Genomic DNA, 24,738 nt, shown 5'->3' with positions numbered 1-24,738 from the left:
AAATCTGAAATCTTAAAAAAAAAAAATGGGAGTAGGGTTAAAACCACCCAAAATGATACAGTGAGTACCTGTAGTTTTGAGAAGCAGATGCCATCACAACCACATGAGTATTATGAGTCTTGGTTTCTGTCAGTAAAAGGCAGGGGAAGATGCTCTGGCCAGGGCTGTTTGGGCCATTGAGGGAGGACTCATTGGGGCCAGGCTTAGCAGTAACTACTGGCCAATTTGCTGCCAACTTGTTACCACACAACTTGCATGACACACCTATGCCCAGCTGCTTGCTGCTGTTCAAAAGCAGTCACTCCAGGATAGCCAATGTAGTACAGTGGATCTGGGAGACCCAGGTTCACATCCCCACTCTGCTATGGAAGCTCTCTGGGTGTGCATGGACCACTTACACATTGCTCCCCAAGGACGGAATAAAAAGTCAGACACAGAGTATTGGTATAAAATTGGGCCACTTTATTCAATATTCTAATAAACAGCAAGGGTACCCCACCAGCAGCCTGGCCAGGGCTAGAGGTCACCGCGACTGCTCCCCTGCCATTAACGGGCGAGAGACCCAGCCCCCCAGCCCGCCCAGCAGGGAGGCATGCACCAGAGGGCCCAAACCCAGACACACGTCTCGCCAGAAAGGCACTCTCTAGCTGAGCCTCCCAGACAGTCTGCATTCTCCAAATCCGGGTCTTCAAACCCAAAGGCTGATCATGCCAGACCCCAAATTCCCCAAAAGGGGGATGCTTCACAGTCCTCCCCTACCCTCATAGTGCCCTAAACCCCCAAAACCTGCCACTACTAAGGCCAAGTCTCTACTTAGGGCTTAGCGCCCACCAGGAGGCCCAAAGCCACCCGCAACCCCTGCTGCAAATCTCTCAGGAAAAGCATATTACCCTTTTCCGAGAGATGGACCCCATCCCCTCTGTAGAGGTCAGGAAATTTCAACAAAATGTCCGGATGGGGCAAATAGTGGCCCAATCCCTTTTCCAGCACCTTCCTGATGTCCTTATTAGCCTTATACCGGGCCCTTTCTATAGCTGCAGGGTCCCAAGCACAACGCCACACCAGGCGGGGCAGCAAGGTAGGAAGGTAGGAAAGGGGCAGAGAGGTGGACACAGATAAAGATATGTGAGAGGAGAGAAGGGGACAGGAAAAGAGGAGAGGTTGTGGGGGCTTTCAGGTAAGTGAAAAATAAATAGGGGATGAGAAATTAGAGATCCCTCACAAGTTCTTGTGGGTCCCTCACTTGTAAATAAAAAAAGAACAAGATGTAGATTTAAAGAGCACAGACCCCTCTTGAGAATCGGAAAGTTTTTATTCTTTTTAACCTCAAGTGCTTGCTTGTCATTCTAAGGCATGGATTTCTGTGAGGATCCTCTAGCCCAGTGACTCCCAACCTTTTTGGCACCAGGGACCGGCACTAGGGTCAGCAGGGTGGGGGCACCAAATTCAGCCTCCCCCCGCAGTGCCCCATAGCCTCACCACCCTGCCCCCTCCCCATGGTGCCTCCTTCCCCCTCAGTTTTCACAAGTTTAAGACTCAGGAAGGGGCTGTGAAATGCTTCTCAAGTTCTTTAAAAGCTAACCCCACCGCCCTTGCCTCCTCCCCACTTCCTTCCTGGGCATAGGGGTCAGCCTTTAAAGAGCCTGAGATGCAATTCACGGCCCCTTCCCTGGCCTTAAACTTGTGAAAATGGAGGGGGCATCATGGTGGGGGCATGAGACTGGAGAAATATAACCAAAGTGATTAAAAAAAAAATTGGGGGAAAGGACCTGCAGAGGCTTAAATTCAGGGAAAGGAGGATAACAGTAGGGAAGTGATATCATACAGTCCACTGTCCAAAGCTGCTATTTTCAGTTGTAGTCCTGGAACAACTCTGGGTACCATCTGGATGTTGGTAACCTTAGATAACAAGGAATTCATACTTTCCCAAACAACTATAGTCATGTATTTACACTTCCTTGTATAAACAACTTTTATTATTCTGCAACATATTGTAACAATAATATTTGTCTATTAATAAAAACTTCATACCAATACATCACATTTTCCACCTCCCTCCCCCCCATTTTGTGACCTCCACCTGTGCATTTTAAAAATTACAAAACAAACTAAAAGGTAATTTTCAAATTAAGAATCTTCATAAAAAAGGAAAAAAACTATAATATACCTATAGCAGAATAACTATACCTTTCAACTATAATCCTTATCAAACTAAGTTGAAAAACCCCCCAATTAATAGTTTCATTATTTAACTGTAGTCCATTTGTTATCCCTCTAACTTCAACTATTATCAAAAATCACCAAATGTCCTTTAACTTTCCATTGTTTTTCAACATATTTTTGAAATTTATCCCACTCAATTTTGAATTTCTCTAAATCAAGTTCTTTTAAGATTCTTGTAAGCTTGTCCATTTCCTTCCAGTTCATAACTTTAATAATCCAGTCCCACTTTTCTGGTGTTTTATCTTGCTTCCACATCTGCGCATATGATGTCCTTGCAGCTGAAAGCATGTATTAAATTATTGTTCTATCTTGTTTCGGAAATTTTTCCATTTGTAATCCCAACAAAAAGATTTCTGGTGCTTTCTTGATGTTATAACCCAGAATCTTTCCAATCTCTTGCTGAATCATTTGCCAAAATTGTTTTGCCATTTCACAAGTCCACCACATATGGTAGAAAGATCCTTCATGTTTTTTACATTTCCAACACCTTTCTGACACCTGATTGTTCATTTTTGACAGTTTCTTAGGTGTCATATACCACCTATAAAGCATTTTAAAACAGTTTTCTTTTATATTATTACATGTCGATATCTTCATAGAGTTCTTCCATAAGTACTCCCATTGTTCCATCTGTATTTCTTTATTTATGTTAATCGCCCATTTTATCATTTGAGATTTTACTACTTCATCTTCTGTAGACCATTTCAGCAATAATTTATAAATTCTTGAAATCAATTTTTCGTTATTGCCAAACAGCATTCTTTCCAGTTCTGTTTGTTCTTGTTTTATTCCATCATTTTTAATATCCTGTTCAAGCAGACTCTTAATTTGTTGCAATTGAAACAAATTATACTTATATTCCAATTCTTCCACCGATTTTAGTTCCACCTTACCACTGTGTATTTTTAACAATTGTTTATATGATAACCATTTCTTCTCTTTGATATCTGAATATAGCTTTATTACTTCTGTTGGCACAATCCAAAGCGGTTTCCTCTCATCCCCGAATCTTTTGTATTTCAACCAAGTTTTTAACAAATTACTTCTTATATAATGATGTAAAAAGAAGCCATCCATCTTACTTTTCCCATAACAAAAGTATGCATGCCAACCAAAAACATTTGTTTGCATGCCAACCAAAAGACATTGTTTAGTCTTTGACATATTTTACACAAAATTTTTGACTTCTCTTTATTTATATAGAAACCTGCCAGCTCTCCATATTCTTGTATCTTACGAAGCAGCAATGGTGTAACTTGAGTTGGATTTTCATTTATAAACATTACATCATCAGCAAACGCTCTATATTTGTAAGAAAAACCTTTCAATTTCAGTCCCTCTATCTCTTTATCTTCTTAGATTTGCATAAGCAATATCTCTAAAGTCTTTATAAATATCAGTGGAGATAGAGGGCAACCTTGTCTCGCACCTTTACTGATTATATTTTTTCTGTCAGATCCGCATTTATACAAAGTCTTGCTTGTTGTTCAGTATATATCGCCTTCACCATTTTTACAAAATCTCCCAATCTCAGTTTTTCCATCACTGCAAACATAAAATCCCAATGCACATTATCAAATGCTTTCTCTGCATCTGCAAAAAATAATGCTACTCTTTTTCAGGATGTTTCTCATAATATTCAATAATATCTGTCACCGTTCTAATATTGTCTCTAATTTGCCTTCTGGGAAGAAACCCTGCTTGCTCTTCTTTAATAAAATTGTTCAAATGCTGTTTCAGGCATTCTGCTAATATTCTGGCATATATATTTGTAATCATTGTTAAGTAATGAAATTGGTCTATAATTTTTTACATTCGTGGCATCTCTATCTTCTTTCGGTATCAACAAAATTACTGCTTCTTTCCAAGTATTAGGTATTTTCCCATCTATTCTTATAGTATTCATCAGTTTTTGAAGTTTTGGTAATAGAGTCTCCATGAGGACTTTATAAAATTTTGCTGTGAAACCATCTGGACTGGGAGCTTTTTCCAATTTCATTGAGTTAATTGCCGCCTCTATTTCTTCGTTTCCAGTTGGTTCATTTAATACCTTCTCCATATTTTCAGTTAAGGGATTTACATTAATTTTCTGTAAATATGCATTGATTTTTTCCTTGTCCACCCTATGACTTTTAAACAACTTGGCATAATATTTATAAAATTCTCTTTTAATTCCTTCCTGGTCAACAATTTCCTTGTCTCCCAAAATGATTTTATTAATAATTTTATTTTCCCTTTTTCTTTTTATTTGCCTGGCTAGGTATTTTCCAGGTTTATTCGCTCCTTCAAAAGATTTTTGTTGAAGCCTTTTTAAATTCCATTCCACTTCTTTGTTTGACAAATGTCTCAATTGACTTTGTAATATTGCAATCTCCCTTATAATTTTTTTTCCCCCAGGCCTCTTTTTGAGCTCCTTCTCTTTCTTTCCAGTCTCATTTTGCAAGTCTCTCGTTTGTTTATCCTTGGCTTGTTTATCTTTATTATTCAGTGTAATTAGGATGCCCCTCATTACCGCTTTATAGGCATCCCACACCATTTGAAATTAAATGTCCTCATTTTCATTTATTTGAAAAAAGGATTTGGTCTCCTTTTCCAGAGATTCTACTACCACCTTATTCTGCAGCAAGTCTTTGTTTATCCACCACCTCAAAGTCTTTTTTATGGGTTTTGCAGACCACATTAATGGATTGTGGTCTTAAGAAAGAATCTCTATTTTTGTTGTTGTAAGTCCCAGATTTTTTGGATTGTGATACTTAAGAAAGAATCTCTATTTTTGTTGTTGTAAGTCCCAGATTTTTTGTAATCCATAACATATCAATCCTTGAGAAAGAATTATGTCTTGCTGAAAAGAAAGTGTAGTCCCGTACTTTAGGGTTAAATTCTCTCCATATGCGGAAAGTCTTGCGTTCTTGTTTAACTAGTTCGAAAAATGACTTTGGTAGTTTTTCTTCATTGTTTTTTCCCCCCGATCTATTCCATTAAAGTCTCCCAATAGCATAATTTGCTCATATGTCACTTGAGCATAATATCCTTTAAAAAAGAGTCTTGTACTCCATTTAAGGCATACAGTCCCAATAACAAAGTTTTTTTTATGATTCAATGTCACTTCCACCGCAATAAATCTACCATCATCATCTTTAAAAATCAACTTTGGGTCTAGTTCTTGCTTCACATAAAAAACCACACCTCTTTTTTTCTCTTTAGCCAATGAACAAAATTCCACACCAAGTTGTTTATTCCATAAAAATTTGCAATCCATTTGTTTAATATGTACTTCTTGTAGACAAATTATATTACATTTTTGCTTCCCAACCCCATGAAAAGTTGCCCTTCTTTTTTGTGGTGAATTAAGTCCATTTACATTCCAATATATTAATTTGTAATCCATCATGGTTTTTTGTTTTTAGTCTGTACTCCCAAATTCTTTATGCTCCTCCAAAAACTTCATCAAGTCTTGAGTGGTTGTGATGATAAATCTCTTCCCTTTGTATTCAAAACCCAGGTCCTCTGGAAGTATCCATCTATATCTTATTGCACTTTCTCTCAGCTTGTCAGTCAGTTTTTTATACAATCTTCTGTCATTTATAACTTCCTTTGGCAATTCTTTCATAATTCTTACACTACTACCATCCACCTCCAGTTTGCGCTCAAATTGTTTGCTTAAGATCTTAACCACCAAGTCTCTTGTCACAAATCTCACTACCACATCCCTTGGTAGTTTATTTCTCCTTGCATAGTCTGAGTTGACCCTGTAAATATAGTCATAAAAAAACTGGTTTCATCAGGGTCATCTCCCAAGAATACAGCAATGATTTTTATTATATATGTCCTTAAATCAGTCTCATCAGACTCAGGCACCCCTCTCAAACGTATCTGATTTTCCATTAACTTGCAATCGTGTAGTACTGCTTTCTCCTGCATTTTTTAAATTGTGGAATCCACTGTATTAATTTTAACATCATGGTCTTTTACTTTTTCTTCAACTTTTTGCATTTTTTTTGACACTGCTTGGAAATCTTTACAGAAAACTTCTATATCTTTTTTTAATTCCTTCTTACATTCAGCTATATATTCTTTTATCACTTTAACCAGTCTTGCCTCCATGGCATCCATTTGCTGTTGTGTTTTGGACCTCTTTACTTCTTCCAACGTCTTAGGTCTTGTCACAATCTGCTTTGCTCCTGGCTTGTGGGAGGATATCGCTGCCTTCCCATTGTAAATATAGGCTTTAAGGTTGACCTCACCAATTCACTTTTCAATGGTACAGTCTTGTAGAATGGAGCATGCCCTTTTCGATGAGCCCAAAATTGCTGTTTCCAGAAGCCCCAGAGTCGAGATATTAATTTTTTTTTAATTAAATTTCTTTCAAAATGGTGTCCGCAGCTTTTCTGCCCCCCCCTTTTAAAAAAAAATCTTTTACTTCTAGAATGCTCCAGACTTAGTTCCAATCATATAATCCAATAAATCCAATCCTCTAATCGAAATATTTGCGGACTCTGCTAAATTTTAATGTCCCATTGTATTTTTAATTTTTTTTAAACTTTTGACCTTCTTTCAATGGCCACCGATGTTTCTCTATGATTGTAGTCCTAGAGAAGGCCAGGAGTCCAAGAATTTTCCCTTCTCTTAATGGCCATTTCCTTCCTTTCTTGCCATGAAGCCTCGTTTTCTATAGTTAAGAAGTCTCGCAATATTTCTATGACGCCACTTCCTGTGACGTCCTGTTCATCTGCAGTTCTGTTTAGTTTCTGAAGGGGTTGGCTGACCGCAAGTATGCAAAACAACTTTTGTTTTTCTTCTATTTTAACCTTGTTCTCTTAATTTCTTAGTCCCAAATTTACCCCCTCCTCCTTCTTCTTTACTTTAATGTAATATAGATATATCCAGACCTTTGTTTTTTCTCCAAATAAGTCTTATTTTAGTCCCGGAGTGATAGATAAAAATCTTTAAAAGTTAAAGCACGGTTCTCTTCCCAATCAGAGATTAATTAGTCCCAAAGAAGCTTTGGCTCATGATTAATTTAAGTCGAATAAATGATCCCAGATGTCCTCTATAGATGTTGTTATGCAATTCTTCTCCGGGGACTCTTCAAAGCCAAAAAGGAACCCCACTGGGATTCCTCATCAGCCAAAGTAAATCCCCTCAGAATTTCCTGAGCATGTCTTGGCCATCTCCTTGCCTAGAAGAAGATGTATGCAGCAGGTGTTTAGGTCACCTTCTCTGCCCAGAACAGAGGCACTGGTCTGCTCCTCTATGAGAAGCACGTCAATCCTCCATGAAAACCAAACCAGAAGCCTGTGTATTTACACTTCCAGTACATTTATCATAGAGTTTCACATGAACTATAGATTATCAACTCAATGTGGTCATGTCACTCCTGGATTCATGCCAGAAGGGATGTTGCAGCACCAATTTACCCCAGTTTTCTCCCCCTTGCTCCCATTGTTCCACTGGGCAGCTGCAAGCATGATGAGGACCAGGGCAGGAAGTTTCACGCTACAACTATATCATGAGACCTGGCAAGACTAATTTCATAGCAACTCATAGTCCAGCACTTTTTTGGGGGTGGGGTGGGGTGGGGGAGGCAGGGTTTCTTTATGGCTGCAGTTGAATCCCCATGCTGTGAAAATGTTCACCTGCTAATTTGCTTTGGCTGAAATTGGGAATAATGGCACAGGAGCAGGCTAAACAGGTTTTCTCTCTCCTCCAGTAAGACATCGACCCCTTACTTCCTTTCTCATTCCTCCTTTAGTGTATGCAGAATAACACACCACCACATCTTTTTCCCTGTGGCATGTAGACTATTCAGAAAGGTGCTTAATGCTGAGAATCAGTGGTGGACTGGCCAGGGTGTCAGCTTGCCTGATGGCAAATGGGCCCTGTGGGCCCCCTTAAACATTAGACAATATGTTTAAAATGTTAATGACCTTTTAGTAGCTTGAAAATATAATAGAAGTTCCAGTATTATTACTGTAATGCAACTAAAATTTACGTTATATTTAGGGTTGCCAGCCTCCAGGTGGGGCCCGAGGATCTCCCACTTTTACAACTGATTTCCAGCTGGCAGAGATCAGCTCCCCTGGAGAAAATGCAATCTGTATCTACTGTATACTGCCAGTAATATGTACAATATATGTATATTGTAATTACATATCTCTCTCTCTCTCTCTCTCTCTCTCTCTCTCTCTCTCTCTCTCTCTATCTATCTATCTATCTATCTATCTATCTATCTATCTATCTATCTATCTATATAAATACCGTATTTTTCGCTGCCCCCTCCACAGCCGGCGCTCGCGAAGCGCTGGGTTTGCGGAGGGGGCGGGTGCTTCCTCTGAGCCTGTCTGCCTGGCTCCAGCTCTAATGCTTAAAGCAAGCGCCAGGATCGGAGGGTGGAGGGAGTGTTCCTGGCGCTTGCTGTAAGCGTCACAGCTGGAGCCAGGCAGACAGGCACGGAGGAAGCACGCTGCCCCCTCCGCAGCCGGCGCTCGCGAAGCGTTGGGTTTGCAGTGGGGGCAGCGTGGAGCGATCCCAGCGCTTGCTGGAAGAAGCTGGAGCCAGGCAGGCAGGTGCGGGGAAAGCGCTGGGATCAGAGGCGGAGGCAGCGGATTGCCCCCTCCCCCGGAGGAAGGTACCTTCGCTCCATAAGACGCACACACTTTTCCCCTCACTTTTTTGGGGAGGAGGGGGGAAGTGCATCTTATGGTCCGAAAAATACGGTATATGTATATGTATATCTATCTATCTATCTATCTATCTATCTATCTATCTATCTATCTATCTATCTATCTATCTATCTATCTATATTTCACAAAAATTCTAATTGTACCTTTTTTCCACTTATGTATTTTTTTTAATTTTATTTATTTATTACAAAAATGAAATGATAGGGGGGCCACCCACAACTATAAGGCTATGTCTCCTGGCAACCAATGTTTCTAGACCCAGTCCACCACTGTCTAGAATACCCTCTCTTTCTCAGTCTAAAATAATTATCAACAAAAGTTGCATACTAAATGTGTCCCTTAGTAAAACAGTGTCCCTTTTTTTTGCATTCTGGACAAGGCCCCTAGAAAATATTTCTGTTTTACTTCTGCTGGGTAAAACAGAAGTAGAAAAATATTAACCTTTTTCCCACACAGCTTACATCGGAGTGACGTCCCTCTTCACCGCGCAGCGTCTGCTCGGATTTCCCACCTTCTGCTCCGCAGAAGCAGGAAGAGCCGCAGCTTTTGCATCGCTAACGTAAACTGGGTTTTAGCGATTTACATTTGCGACGCAAAAGCCCAGGCACTTCCTGCTTCTGCGGAGCAGAAGGTGGGAAATCCGAGCAGACGCTGCGCGGTGAAGAGGGACGTCACTCCGATGTAAGCTGTGTGGGAAAACGGTTTTTGTTAAATATGTTGGGCAAGAAATCATTTCTTCTGCTTCCAGATGATTTAATTTTTGCAAGCTTGAACTCAGCTACTCTTTATCACTAAACTTCTCATGTTTGCTAAACACTTTCGACCAGGGGTGGCCAAACTTGCTTAACATAAGAACCACATAGAATAAACGTCAATTTTTCAGAGCCTCCAGACATGAACAAATAGTAGATACATGTCTTTCATAAAACTCTTAATACTTTCTTTGCACAGAAAGATAAAATACTTATGTATGCACTTTACAACACAACCATGCTAGAAGGAGACTTAAAAAACAAACAAACTCTGGGAATAACAGTCCCCATAAAGCCAGCATGGGGAAAGGTTAGGGAATTATTTTTTTGGCACCAGTGGGTGAAGGAAATTCACCTGAACCATATAAATCAGTGACAACCATTTGCATCATTCTGCATTTCTCTTTGCCTCAACACCAAGATTAGTAAATATAGCTCCTACAAGAGCTATAAAACTAAGGGGGAACCTTGTGCAGCCCTCTTTCATTCTGTCTCTCCTTCCAGTAGCTCCCTCCACTCTTGCGCTCTCTTTCCCCAATGGGTCTTCAGGCGACCTCTGTGGCGTAGGAGAAAAGCTTGCAAGCTTCCTATTTTCCACTCCTTTCCAACGGCACACTACGGAAGTAGTTCCCTGACTATGGGTTAGCACAAAGAGGCTGACTGAAGTCCCAATGCTAAGCATGCTTACTTGAGTGCAAGTCTGCATTAAGTTTCTCTTCATCCTTCAGGAGCCACATAATAAGTGTGGAACAGCCACATGTGGCTCCCGAGCTGCAATTTGGCCACTCCTGCCTTTGACCAACCTGATCTTTGTTTTCCAAAACACCTGCCTGTTCCAGACTCTGCTTCTATGCCTTTTGTGTTTTGCCATGTTTTCTGATTTAAATATGGACAAAGCCAGTGCTTGATTGGGCACTTCCTGAAACCCCTTTCTTTCTTTGCAGCCCACATAATACTCTTAGAGATCATTTAAAAAAACCCAAAAACTTGTGCTTTAAAATTATGACCTTTTTAATTTTTGCAAAGCCAAGATATATTTTCATACATATCAAAAGCTCAGTGCCAAACATGTTGCCTTTCCCTGATTTATATGTTTCCTTTAAATTAACTGTTAACTAAATTATCAGAAATTTCATTATGAAATTCTGGAGGGTTAGTAGGGTTGCCTGCTACAGCTGGAAACCCTTAGAGAGAACTTAGAGTGTGGAGACAGGCTAATTGACATAACTTCCAGTTGCCATCATTGTGTGGGAAAAACATTCTAGGATTTGTCTAAAACACTATGGTTAAACCATAAATGCCCCCCCTTCCGTTCTCCTGCTGGCCTGTGAATCAGTAGTGAGGGTCAATGACTGGAGGGCTCTCACTATAGTGGGGGACCTGACTCCCCTAAGGGTTATCCATGTGAGTCTGTAGCCTCCAAAACTACAAAAAAATATTGTAGAATTAACCTTAAACATCCAGGCATAACCACTTGTGGGCCAGAGTTTACTGAGAGTTACCGTCAGTTGCAAATACATGCAGATATATATTTGTTCAAACTAAAGAAAGACAGACCAGGAATATCCTCGCAGAACGAAGACAGCCAATCCAGCAATTCAGAGGCTGAGTGGCATCCATATGAAAATGAGCTAATTAAGAGTATTTATTTATTTACAATATTTATATGCTGATTTTCTCCTGAAACTCAAGACTCAAAAGTAGCTTACAAATTATAAAGTTATAGAAGATCTAAAACAAATATACATCCTTACTACTGCAAACCTCAAACTAACTCCCAATTATTTAATATCACTCAGACTTCAAAACATTAAGTAATTGCAAACAACAACAAATCTTTGCATAAAATACTGCACCACAGAAAACATCCACTGAAACAACAATTTGAATAGCTGGCAATTTGCAGGTCAAAATGGTAGCAGCCTCTCCCTTCCCTGTCTTAGGCAGCACGTCTTTATACTATCTCTAGGTAGGTAGAGTAAACAATCCAACCAGAGGACATGGATCACTTCTGTCTCAGTTTGTGACAATTGGGAAAGGAACATGAAAAGTTAAAAACAAAAAACTCCTGAAGTGAGGCACACTCCCTCATCCTCTACTTAACCCAGATCTCATGATGCCAGATCTACATATGAAATCTCGTTCAACATTTTCACGCTGAAATCTCCTTATTTGTTAGCATGCAGAGGTTAAGATCTGAGGGGCATATGATATTGGTTTGTGAAACGACCTTCCATTTTTTTAAACGTGGAAATTACAATAGGGCTCTGTATTGGGAACATGGCTGGAGAGCTAAGGGTTTCCCCACCCTTAATTGCTACCTCCTCTCCCAAACTGCAATTTGCTTCCAAATAGCAGCTCCGGAGAGCTGATTGAGGTTTGGAAGTTGATGTGGAGGAAGCATTAACACCACATCTGCCTAGGGTTTGGGGAGGGGAGGGATCTCAGCAGGGTATAGTGTTATCATGGTTACCCTCCAAAGTAGCCATTCCCTCCAGAGGGACCTGATCTCTGTAGTATGAGAATCCGTTGTAATTCTGGGAGATCTTCACATCCCATTAGGCAACTCTAATTAACAGAGGAATTTTGAACAGAGTAGCACTCTTTTTAAATCAATTAAAATCAATTTCACTGTAATTCCTGGAAAAGGGTAAGAGTCCAGTAGCACCTTGAAGACTAACAAAATTTTTGGTAGGATATGAGCTTTCATGACTCACTGCTCACGTTTTCAGACCCTACCACAATTTTTGTTAGTCTTTAAGGTACTACTGGACTTTTTTCTACTGCTGCAGACAGACTAATGTAGCTACCTATCTTCAGCTTTAATTCCTGTTAGAGATTTTGAGGTAAAGCATCTTAAACCACTCCATCTTTTCTCCCCCCACCTCCAATGTATAGGTTTGAATATAAGTTGCAGATATGCAGGAGTTTTCCATGTTGAGAAGAATCGACGCTACAGCCTCACAAGAGAAGAAGCCATTGAGCTTTGCAAGGCTCTCAACAGTACTCTACCAACATGGGAGCAGATGGAGAGAGCTTTCAATCTTGGACTGGAAACCTGCAGGTAGGAACTCTAAAGAAAACACAATATGCTTTTTTTCTTTTGGTTTTGCCTGCCATGGTGATGATACAAAAATACTGGTTTGGGAATGACTGGGAGGACAAAATAGCACTGGAAAGGACTCTCACACCTTCCTTGCCATGGCCTCTTTCCCATCATGACCCTGATGGAGGAAGGAAGAACTGACTGAAGAAAAAGAGGTGCTTCCATGTTAAGGTTGCCAGGTCCAACTCAGAAAATACCTGGGGACTTGGGGGTGGAGCCTGAAGACTTTCCCATTCTCTAAAATAAATAAAAATACAGCAGTTCAGTTCCCCTGAACACAATCTTCATTTCCTCATCTGCCAACAGCTTGCTGCACTTCCACTAAATGAATGTGAACACACACACACACACACAAACACTCACAAAGAGTCACAAAGCAGCCAAAATAAACACAGTTTGCAAGCACACACTTTTCCAGAGATCCAGCTGCCGGCCCTTGATGGGGTGCCACTAATACCGGTCCCCAAGGTCAAGAGCTTAGGCGTGCTCCTTGAGTCCTCCCTTACAATGGAGGCTCAGGTGGCAGCCACTGTTAGATCTGCCTTTTTCCATCTTCGGCAAGCACGGCAGCTGGCCCCTTACCTGGACCGCAGCGACCTAGCGACGGTAATCCATGCTACGGTCACCTCAAGAATAGATCACTGTAATGCTCTCTACATGGGGCTACCCCTGACGCTAACCCGGAGACTACAACTAGTGCAGAACGCTGCGGCACGGCTGTTAATGGGGCTACCACGACGGGAGCACATTCGGCCAGTGCTGAGAGAGCTGCACTGGTTGCCTGTTGTGTTCCGAGTTCGCTTCAAGGTGTTGGTATTAACCTTTAAAGCCCTTTATGGTCAGGGACCTGCCTATCTACGGGACCGCCTTTCCCCATATATCCCCCAGAGAGCACTGCAATCAGGGACAAAAAATCTGCTGTCTGCCCCTGGCCCAAAAGAAGCCAGGCTATGCGCAACAAGATCTAGGGCCTTCTCGGTGGCAGCACCAGAACTCTGGAACACCCTCCCAGAAGCTATAAGGGCCCTGCGGGATCTGTCGGCGTTCCGCAGGGCCTGTAAGACCGAACTGTTTAGACAGGCTTTTCTGGTTGACTGAAAATGGGCTGCCACCGGACATCCTACAGAAGCTGGTGGTCATAGTCAGAACCCAATACCGCCAGACTGGATTGAGATAGCGTAATAGTTTTAAACTGATAAATGTATTATGGTTTTATATGTTTTATGGAATTGATTGTTTTTATGATACTGTAAGCCGCCCTGAGTCCGCTTGCGGAGAGGGTGGAATATAAATGCAAAGTAATAAATAAATAAATAATAAATAAATAAATTGTGATCTCAGTGGGGCAATTTACTTACAGGAGTTGCTGAATGTAACCATCTAGTTTACTCTTTCCTATGCAAATGACTTCTGAAAGGAATGTCAAACAAACAGATGGATTGTGCTGGTTTCTCTTCCTTTATCACAGCTTCACAGACTCACTGGGAACAGCCACATGGCTCTGCCAGCTTGCTCCACCCCCATTCAGCCTTGCTCCTACTGAGAGTTAAAGGCACACACTCCTTCCAAGTTTCCAAGCTTCTTCTAAGCCTTCTGAGGTGGAAAGGCACATTGTGGCTGTTCGGGCAGGCTTCCTCCCCACCAGCCAGCTGGCTGGCGGTTGGGAGGAGCCTGCAAAACCAGGGGATCTCCCAACAGGATGTGAGGACTGGCAAGCCTATTCCATGTTCATCACCAGCAAAATAGGGTACTGGCCTCAATGGGTGCTGGCCCTTTTCTTTGCTCATTCCAGTAAGTATCCTCTTTGCCTGTTTAGGTGTGATTCCAGTCCATTCAGTGACTCTAGTTATGTACCTGAACAGGGTCATGAAGGATTACATAGGCATTGGGTTGTCAGCCTCCAGGTGGGGCCTTGGTTCTCCTGAAATTACAAGTAATCTGCATACTACATAAATCAGTCTCCCTGGAGGAAGTGGCAGCCCTGCAGAGCTCCGAGTACTCCCAAAACATCTTCCTCTTCAAGCTTCACCCACAAATTTCCTCGAATGTCCAAGACAGAGTTGACACTGGCAACCCTATCTGTTCATCACTTTCTTAGAATTTGGGATCAGTTAGTAAACATTAATACTAATTGTGGAAAACGATAACTGTGATTACTGAAACACCTGTATATTACTTTAGTTCTAATGGCTATCCCTTTCAGACTGAACCCCCTCCTTTATCTCAGAGGCATACAGAGCCCACTTTTAATATTGTTTATTTTGTATCTCCTTTTCTTTTTGTTGTTGTTGCTATTGTTCGTCTTTTTCTATTGCCATGTTTATTGTACCTATCATCTTTTTTTATTGCAATGTCCTCTACTTTTGTAAAGTCTTTTTCTTCATTATGGTATGTCATGTCTTAGACCAGGGGTGTCAAACATGCAGTTTGGGGGCTGAATCAGGCCCTCACCTATCAGGCCCCGGAGCAACTGGCTATCATCTGCTTCCTAATGTCAAGTCGGTGGATTCAATAACGAGGCTTTGTTGATAACAAAGTAGCTAGTTTATTGATATCATAGTTCTCGACTACAAGGAGATTGAAAGACTAAAGACTATACAGTAGAATGCAATCATATAAGGTACACTTCAAAGGGATTCTTGAGGGAGGGGTACTATGCAGGACACATTCACACATTGATGTTACAATTTTGTTCTCAGACCTGTTTTGGCCTTGAGCGTCTCCTCGACTCCAACCTCCCCCGACGCCCGGCCTGAGAAGGCTCTATAATCTCTTTCACATATTCCCATTTCAAAGCACCACTACATAACAAAGGAAAGGAGGGGGGTGAGGAGAGTTCAAGCTAGCAGCATTGGCATACAGTATGGCTTTACCCAGGATGCTTCTCTCCTGAACCAAAGATTGAGTGCAGGCTTGACCAGAGTTAAAGCAGACTTGACACCTTCTCCCTCTCTCTTGCTTCCTTCTGCATAACAGCTTGCTTTGCCAGGCTTGCTCAATTGCTCAAAAGCTACAGAGCAAAACCTCTATTTTCTCCATTGGCTGAGGCTCCCCCCCCCAATCCCCTGGGGAAGGAATGAAAGAGCCAGAGCTTCCTTTGCCCAGTTCCCTGGATCCCATGGGAGAAATACAAAGAAAGCATCCTTAGGTCCAATGAATGCTAACTCATTGTCTGTGTTCTTTATAAAATGTATACCTCTGGTACCTAATCTTAATAGGTACACAGGCTTGGCCCAACCCGACATGGCCCGACCCCTCAAGGTCTTACTTATGTCAGATCTGGCCCTCATAACAAATGAGTTCAACACCCCTGTCTTAGACAGTTTTGGTTGCTTTAGGAAGTTTTTGTTTGCATTCTTTTCTGTTTCTGTAATCCTAGACCTATTGAATTGTTTATCAGAGGTCTTCGATATCTGTTTGAATTCCTTCACATGTTTAGTAATCTGCCTTGAGTCTCAGGACTTTAAATTAAATATGATGTAAATTAATATGATGATGATTTTTATTTTCACTTGAAACATCCAAAATGAAACTGGTGACGTTCCTGGTATAGTTTAAATTATGGGTCACAACCCACAAGATGAAGCAAAGCACTTTCAATAAATTTATTTTAGTTAATTGTTATTAACTATCATGAAAGGTAGCCAGTATAATTACCCCATGTCTAGGGAGCTGAAAGAATGCTGCTTAGCTCTAAGGATACCTAATGAATAATGGCTGAGGTAATATTTAAGCCAGGAGATACCCATGGATTAACCATGAAGTTACCTGGATGGCCTTGGATGGTCAGTCAAGGCTACCTTACGGGATTGTTGTGAGGATAAAAAGGGAGGGCATCTTATGCAAGACACCATGAGCTTTGTGGATGAAATGTGGGATAAAAATACGTTAGAATTAGATTTCCCTGTTTACTGCTCCAATTAAGCATACTGTTAGTCCATACATTCTACCAGCTCTCAATATCAGTACTACAGATAAATACAATAAATATTTACTAGCCTTCCTGCTATATATGCCATGGGGCTGCTTGACCATTTGTCTGACAACATTGTTTTCTGGAAGAAATTGCTACTTGCTCTGTAGGCAGCTCAAGCAAATGAGTTACAGTGGAATCCTAAACAAACTTACATCCTTGCAAACCCATTGATTTCAGTGGATTTAGAATTACAGCTCTGTTTAGGATTGCAGTCAGCATGTTGAAATGAGGCATATGCCCATCTTCATGTGCATAAGTGGGGGCATTTATAGTATTGATTCTGATGATCAACTTGCCACTGAAGAAAAGCAAATCACTAAAATTTCACCTCCATATATATGGGCATAAGTGCTCCCAGCTCACATTCTTACAAAAGGTTGAAATGTTGTCTCATTTGAATTTGAATTTGATTTCAATATGGATTTTCCTTCTTGTCACACACACTGTTCTTGGATGTATGAGAGTACATAATTATAGTACAGATAAAGATAAATTCATTGATATGGAAAGTAATTAACTTAATTAGCATGGAAATATTTGCTAATTACTGTTGATAAATTCTTTGAAAATATCTATGTACGATCTAAATGCCAAGCACAGTTATAGTTAGTTGTTTAGTCTCCCGAAGGCATTCTTGATTTCCTTCAGCAACATTTGCCCTTATGGCAAACCTGTCATCCTTTTTTCTGAGTGATATACAAAGTTATGGGAGAAGAAAAATGAAAGAACATTATTGTCAAAAAAACATGAGGTCTAAATGCAATCAGAATATACATTTATTATATAGTTAATTTTTTACTTAGGGCGGATCACAAGACAAAAATAAAAACATATCAGTAGTCAATATGAACTAAAATGAAGTAAAACTTGCATAAATCAGCTGAACACAGGAATTTTCAGCTAGTGTTGTTGGTCTCTGAAACTTCTTAGTCTGGTTGCTCCAGCTTCAGCAGATTTGGGGGGGGGGGGGGGTCTTATTGGACACCCAACCGCCTCAACTAAAAGTGTGGCTGAACAGCTCTGTTTTACATGCCCTGAGGAATGGTAGCAAGTCCCACAGGCAGTGTTCCCTCTAAACCAGGAGTCCCTGGTTCCCTCTAAACCAGTCTGCAGCCTGTTAGCAATCGGGCTATGCAGGGCTGGCCCTAGGGCGCATAACATCCCAGGCAGCCTCACTGCCTTCCTCTGCGGCGCCCTGCCATGCCCCACCACCCCACAGCGCCTCCTCCTCCCTCCATTCTTCACAATTTTAAGGCAGGGGAAGGGGTGGTGAAGTGCCATATTCCGGGGCTCTCTAAAGGTTGACATACAACCCTCCACTGATTGGCAGGAAAAACCATGCCGAAGGCTGGGCTCCTATGTCCCTCTGGCGTGCTCACAATCAGTGCTGGGAGCAGCAGCAGCAAGCGACCCGCTGAAAAAATGGTGCTGCCCTTGCCTGCTCCCCACTTCCTTCCCACGCCCAAGAAGAAGGGGAGGAGACAATGGCGGCACTGCTTTTTCAGCAGGTCACTCACCACTGCTACCCCCAGCACTGATCGTGAGCACACCAGAGGGGCATAGGAGCCCAGTCTTCGGCGCGGTTTTTCCCACCTATCAGCTGATCAGCGGGGGGGGGGGGCCTTTAAAGAGCCCGGGAATGCAGCGCTTCACCGCCCCTTCCAGGGCCTTAAAATTGTGACGAACAGAGGGAGAAGGAGGCTGGGGAGGTAAACAGGGATTTGCGTAGGGAGTGGGGCAAGGGGAGACCAAATTTGGTGCCCTCACCCTGCCGGAACTGGGGCCGTGGTGGGCGGGACAGCCCTGGAGCCGCAGAGTGAGGCAGAGATCTTTGCCCGCTCCTCATTTAAAGATCCCCATGGGGGGCAGGGATGGGGTGTGGGCATGTGGCAGCCTGGGGCAGCAAAAACCCTAGCACCCCCACCTGTCTGTGGAAAAATTGTATTCCATAAAACCAGTCCCTGGTGCTAAGAAGGTTGGGGGCCACTGCTCTAAACTGAGTTAATGTGAGCTAGCTCACAATTTTTTAGCCTCCAGCTCATACATTTTTGTCTCAGCTCTGGAAAAATGGCCTTAGAGCAAACAAGAACAAGCCCACATAAAGCGAGTTACAGTAGTTAAGTCTGGAAGTGACCATTGCATGAGTTACTGTAGCAAAGTCATGGGGGGAGAGGTAGGGAGCCAGCTGCCTGATCTGCCAAGTATGATAAAAGACAGATTTGGCCACTGTGGCAACCTAGGCCTCCATAGAGAGTGAGGCATCCAGGATCACATCCAGGCTTCTCACCTTCTGGGATGGCACAAGTATTGCACCATCCAGGATGTGTAACCTGATTCCCAATCCAGCTCCGCCAAGTTTTCTCTTCCCTGCTGACTGAGAAAATATCTTTTAAGTTAGTGGTCGAATAGATGTAGATAGCCTTTCAGGGAGAGATCAGCCCAGTGGGCCTATTGTTATCTTGTTCTTACTTTGGTTCTTGATATTTGAGCAGAATATGTATTGAATAAGGTGTAATCTACTGCTCAAAGTTTTGGGACAAGCATTAAGCTGATAGAGGAAGGCTTCACCTGTGGAGTCTTCTAATATATCCAACCCAGTAAGCTTAGGACAAAATGAGTTGTTTTCTCTCTTATGGAAGTTTTGTTTGCTGTCTTTGGTGTTATTAATTAAAACTTGAGTTGATGCCTTTGGAATTGTGATCCTCTAAAACCAGTAGGGTTGCGAAGTCCCTTCTCTGTCACAGCGGAGGGATTTCGGGGGCATTCCAGGGGTGGGCAGGACATCACACACAATGTCCCCAATGTAGTGACATCCCCTGGAAGTGGCATCATCATGTTGGTGACACTTTGGTTTTGGGGCAAAACTATGGAATTTTGGCTTCGAAACCATAGAGTTTGCCCCAAAACCAGAGTGTTGCTGTACTTCATCATCTGTGTGATGATGTCACCCAGAAGTGACACCATCATGTCAGGGATATCATGTAATGATGTCGCTGGGGTAGGCTGAAGCCTCCAAAAGCTGACAAACGGAGGTGTGTCATTGCACCCCCCAGTCGGAATAAGGAGGCTGACACAGAATTATTAGGAAAATGGGCCACTTTATTGGCTACGATTTAATACGGCAAGGTAAAACAACTATAGGACAAGCCCTGGGGTCTTCCCCGGACCCTGCCAAGTCCAACAATGGGCGAGCCACCCTTCCTCCAGCACGAGCCATACAAATGTGGCTAGTGCTGGGCCAGCAGACCACCACTGCCCTCTCCTTACACTTCAGCCCCGATCACCAGAAGGAGGCGACTAAGGGGAGGCATGAATACGATCCGCATTATACGACATTGAGCCGTAAAGCCCATCTGCCTTTCGTGCGGATCGACTGCACTAAACAGGTGCAGAGGCCTGGGTGCTCACCAACAGGATATAAACCCCTAGCTCCTTCTGCCACCGCCAATGCCAAGCCTCTGCTTAGGCATTCGCGCCCCCCGGGTGGCCCAGAACCGCCTGAAGACCTTGCCACAAGTCGCTCAAAAAGGCCCAATTCCCAACATCAGACAGATGGACACCAGCTGGCCGATACAATTCTACCCTATCCACCCTAATTCCAGGGTGGGAAAGGAAGGTACCCAGATCACCTTCCAAGGCCTTCCTCAGGGACCGATTTGCCTTTTTTCTGGCCCGCTCAATCCCCGCAGGGTTCAAAGCGGCCCACCAGACTCTCTGAGGCAAGATGGCAGACCAGATCAAGCGAACTCCGGGCCACCTTCGCATGATGGCCCGAAGATCCGCCACTGCCTGCAAAGACAGGGCCTTCCCCTTCATCAAAGCCAGATCATTCCCTCCAAGGTGAATGACGAGTATGTGAGGCGGCGGACTGACCCTTCCAGAAAACAGCAAAGGCAGAAGCCCAGGCCAACGTAGCCCCCTTCGCCCCTGCCATTCCACAATAGCCCACTCGCTCAGTCCCAACTGTGAGCCGACCGGTGATCTTCTGGCAAAGTGGGCAGCCCAGAATATCATACTGTGCCCGCAAATGAGGATCCGCAGTCTCCCCTGGTGAGCCACAGCACCTGTAATGAAACAACAGTCAAACAACTGAAAAACAACAACATAACCGTGCTAACTTCGGGCCCTTCAAGGAAACAACAATGGACGCACATAGGCCTGGTAAGCCGCCGATCACCAACGTCCCACCCTTTGGATGGCCGGCCCCGGGTAGCCCATTGCTGCCGCAGTTGATGCAGCCCCGATCTGGAAGGAATGGGTCCAGAACTTAAAGTTTCCCAGTCCTAGCTTCTCCAGAGCCCGTGCAGTCACCACCCAGAATTGATACTTGGTGAGGGCCCCCCCCCCCCCGAATGGCAGAAAAAATGGCTCTTGGGCGCTCCCTCATATAGCCACGTATTGCTTCAAGGCTTGTACCGGGCATAAGCCCGCCTCCCGACAGGGGCCGATCTTAACCGTGGTGCCCTTCTGCCTTTGATCCGTTTTGGACCGCCGTCTTGAAAAAGCACGTGTTCGTCCTTGAAAGTTACATCGCCACACTGCAATGCGCAGTTGAACTGGTCATTTCGAGACAGAGGTACTAGTTTACATACCCTTAAAGCGCCAAAGAATGCAGTGAGGGCAGCTGCGTGGAACAACGCAACTTCATAATCAGAACTGCATACCTCCGGCCAAACTCCACCCAGCCCTCTCAGTATGGAAGGGGAAATGGGCTGACGGGCATCTGCCCATGCCCCCCACTCCCTGGACCAGCCTTCCAACATCTTTTTTACCCTGAAATCATCTACAGCCGAAGGGTGCCCTTGCGGCTTACTAATAAACGCTAAAGCGGCTAACTGACCCCGAACGGATTTTACCTGCTTTTCTGATGCACGCAGAACTGTATCAGGTGCAAGACCGGGATGGGCCAACATTCTCCCAGCCCCGCAGAGCACCTAAACTGTAAGGCAGCACGTTCGTAAGCTCTCCGGGTACCTGGGGCCAATGCTAAAAGAATTGCCCTACCGGCTTCTGCCTGCCAAGCTGCCAAAGGTCCTGAGGCATCCGGAATGGCTGCGGATCGGCCTCTGGGGCCAACTGACACAAGCGCTCCACTGGCACAGATGGTGACCCCTGAGGGACCTCAGACCCCGCAGCTGCCAAAGGTGGCGGGCACACACCCACTGAGGCACCCTGAATCCACCCCCAAGCAGGACTCCCTGATGCCCATGATGGCCCCGCCTGAGCCGGAAAACCCCAATGTCTGCCCTGCTCCACTGGTGTAGACGCCGGCCCTGTCCTACTGTGTATCCACAATACACCGGGACCCCAGGACCATACAGCGTGTTGTTGTGTGAGTGCCCTCATACCTTCTCCCGGTGGCACCGCCACTGCCACGGGCTGGGCTGGCTGTTGCCTATCCTCACTGACCTCCTGTTCACTACCTCATTGCTCGGCACCACCTCCTTGTTTGTACTGTCCTCCTTGCTCCGGTCGGGCGTTGTCCTGGAGTCCGAACCCTCCTGCAAAGCAGAAAGCCTTGCCAGCACCTCTCTCTCAAATGTAAGGGTCCCCAACCGCCCAGTAGTACTACGATGCCCAGGCCAAACAGTGGACACCCCCAACGCGCCTCGCTCCCTTTCCAGAGCACTTAGGTGCTCCATTATGGCCTGCCTCATTTCTACACTATCAAATTGTTCGTCACCTGGGGCCCCCGGACGGACCCACTTTCTCTGTCCCTTTGCAGGATGTTTGCCCTTGGAAGGGCCCTGTCCCTTCTTTGGACCCATTGCCACCAAAGGTCAAAGCCCCCCCCCCCAACAATCACCACACTCTTAAGGAAAGGAATAAAGCCTTCCCTATGAATGGACCCCCACCCACTAATGGGGCTCAACAAAAGTCCTTGAGGAGGGGGGGGGGATAAGGGATAGAATGCACCCGCTCCCCTCAAGCCTACAGCCACCCACAGCCAGAGCCTCCCCCCCTGGGAAAGCCCGAAAGATGCAAGGCTGCAGCCCCCTGGCGTCCCGCTCTCCTTTCCAATGCCCGCGCCACTTCCGAGCCGATGGCACCGTTTGACGGTTCTCCCCGCATGCCGACGCTGCCCAGAAGCTCCGCGTTCGCATGCCATCCACCAATCTGAGACCCAATCCAAGAGAAGCGGCCCCACCCTCCAAAAAATATTCTGTTTTAAAGTTTTAACTGTTTAAATATTTAATTGTTTTATACTTAATATTGTTTAAATTTTATGTTTGATTAAATTGTTGGAAGCCGCCCTGAGCCATTCGTGGGAAGGGCGGGATATAAATCTCAAATAAATAAATAAATAAATAAATCCCCAACCGAGAGCTTCAGGTGAACTGCGTAGGAACGGGCAGGCTAAGGCTATATAGAGCCTCAGCTCCGCCCCTCTGAAGCACCCGGATGCCCGGGAAGCAATGCCTCAGCCTGCATCCTTCCGGACGGCCCTGCGGTGCGTAGCTGCTAATGCAGCCCGGCCAGGGCAGGGCCGAATTAATGGCGGGGTGGGGTGGCAAATCCCATTGTAGCTCTCTGCCATACCTCCAGTCTGCACTGTCTCTGTGTTCTGTCCCTGCTAATCCCTGCTCCATCACCATTTTTAGCTGCTTAATTTCTGTCCCTACAATAGCAGCCCAAAATGTCACACAAGCTTTGGAGAGCAGAGGGACATTTTTTTTTATTCCCAATGTTTTTATTTTTAAAAAAGCCAGATTGTTTTTTTGCAAACCTAAGAGTTCCCCTGAGTTTGCTAAAACCTGTGTCCTAGCCCTGCTTGGTATCTGACTGTTAGATATAAGGATTTTATAAACCCTGTGATAGAACAGGAAGAGAAACTGCTTCTGTGAGTAGAATTAGAATTTAGTGAGTAAGATGTGTGGTTCCATCACAGATATTTGTTTGATAATATTCAGTTCTTTGAAGTCTATACTGGTTAGATGTTTAGATTCCCTAGCATGATAATGTCTTTCTCTTTTTCTTAGATATGGTTTTATTGAAGAGAAAATAGTAGTTCCCCGACATACTCCTTATCATCTGTGTGCTGCGAATACCACTGGGATTTACATTCTTCAATCAAATATATCTGACCGGTATGATACGTATTGCTTCAATTCATCAGGTAGGTTTTATTATTCACTCATACAGTGCCTCATATTTTTGCAGAAACACATTTCCATGCTATATTGGATTTAAAAAAGAAGAAACCAGAGGAAAGTAGAACAAAAGCTCTAAGTAATGTGTGCTGTAGCCTTCCATGCCTGACAACTATCTTATTGTGCAGGATCAGGTTTATCAACAAAACCATGAGTTTATCAGGTTCCTGCAATCAACTAGATTTAATTTTTTGTGTTGCAAACATGATTAGTGGATTGCAAAAGGTGGCATCCTCAAAATTCTGATTTTTTACAGAAGTATAAAGTCACACTGTAAAGTATTATACAAGCATGTTATGGGAAAGATACATAATTAATGAGCATAGTGCTTTCTTGTCCTCATAATTTTTATTTTATTTATTTATTCTAAAAGACTTAGGGCAAAATCAGATTTGACCTTAGAAATACTTTCTGTGCAAAGACTTCCATGTTTTGTTGTTGTTCTAAGCAGCTGCTTAACCCTTGCTGCTATGCATTTGGCTGCTGCAAGAAAACACAGATTTTTGGGCCTGAATCCATGTATGTTCCCATAAGAACCAATTGCCACTTGAGAGAGGTGTTTTCAATTGTAGAAGAGGCATGGGAGAAAAGAATTAAACATACCTGTCTGTCAGTAATCCTTCTCTGTTCTTCAAAGCAACCACCACCTGGGGCTGAATATTAGCATTTAAAATACCATGGAGGTATTGATGTCTGTCTTTTGCATCAAATCTGATTTGGCCCTTATATTCTGCCTTCCCACAAGACCCAATGTGCTTGTAATAAAATATTAAAAATATTTTACGACAGTCCAAAGAGACCCACTTATTCACACAGATAAAACTTGCCAAAACTAGCACTACCAAAT

General features: G+C 43.5%; 1 protein-coding gene across 1 annotated transcript in view; it reads left to right on the top strand.

Annotated features, from left to right (window-relative positions):
• CD44 (CD44 molecule (Indian blood group)) overlaps nucleotides 1-24,738 on the top strand; it is a 145,588-nt gene that overhangs the window by 50,831 nt on the left and 70,019 nt on the right. Inside the window, exons 2-3 of the mRNA XM_060262376.1 lie at nucleotides 12,557-12,722; nucleotides 23,721-23,857. Of these exons, the coding sequence (XP_060118359.1) occupies nucleotides 12,557-12,722; nucleotides 23,721-23,857 (303 nt within the window). The remainder of the gene's footprint in view (nucleotides 1-12,556; nucleotides 12,723-23,720; nucleotides 23,858-24,738) is intronic.

This window comes from Heteronotia binoei, chromosome 21 (assembly GCF_032191835.1).
Source record: "Heteronotia binoei isolate CCM8104 ecotype False Entrance Well chromosome 21, APGP_CSIRO_Hbin_v1, whole genome shotgun sequence".
Taxonomy (NCBI): domain Eukaryota; kingdom Metazoa; phylum Chordata; class Lepidosauria; order Squamata; family Gekkonidae; genus Heteronotia; species Heteronotia binoei.
This window is presented reverse-complemented; position numbering and strand designations above follow the sequence as displayed.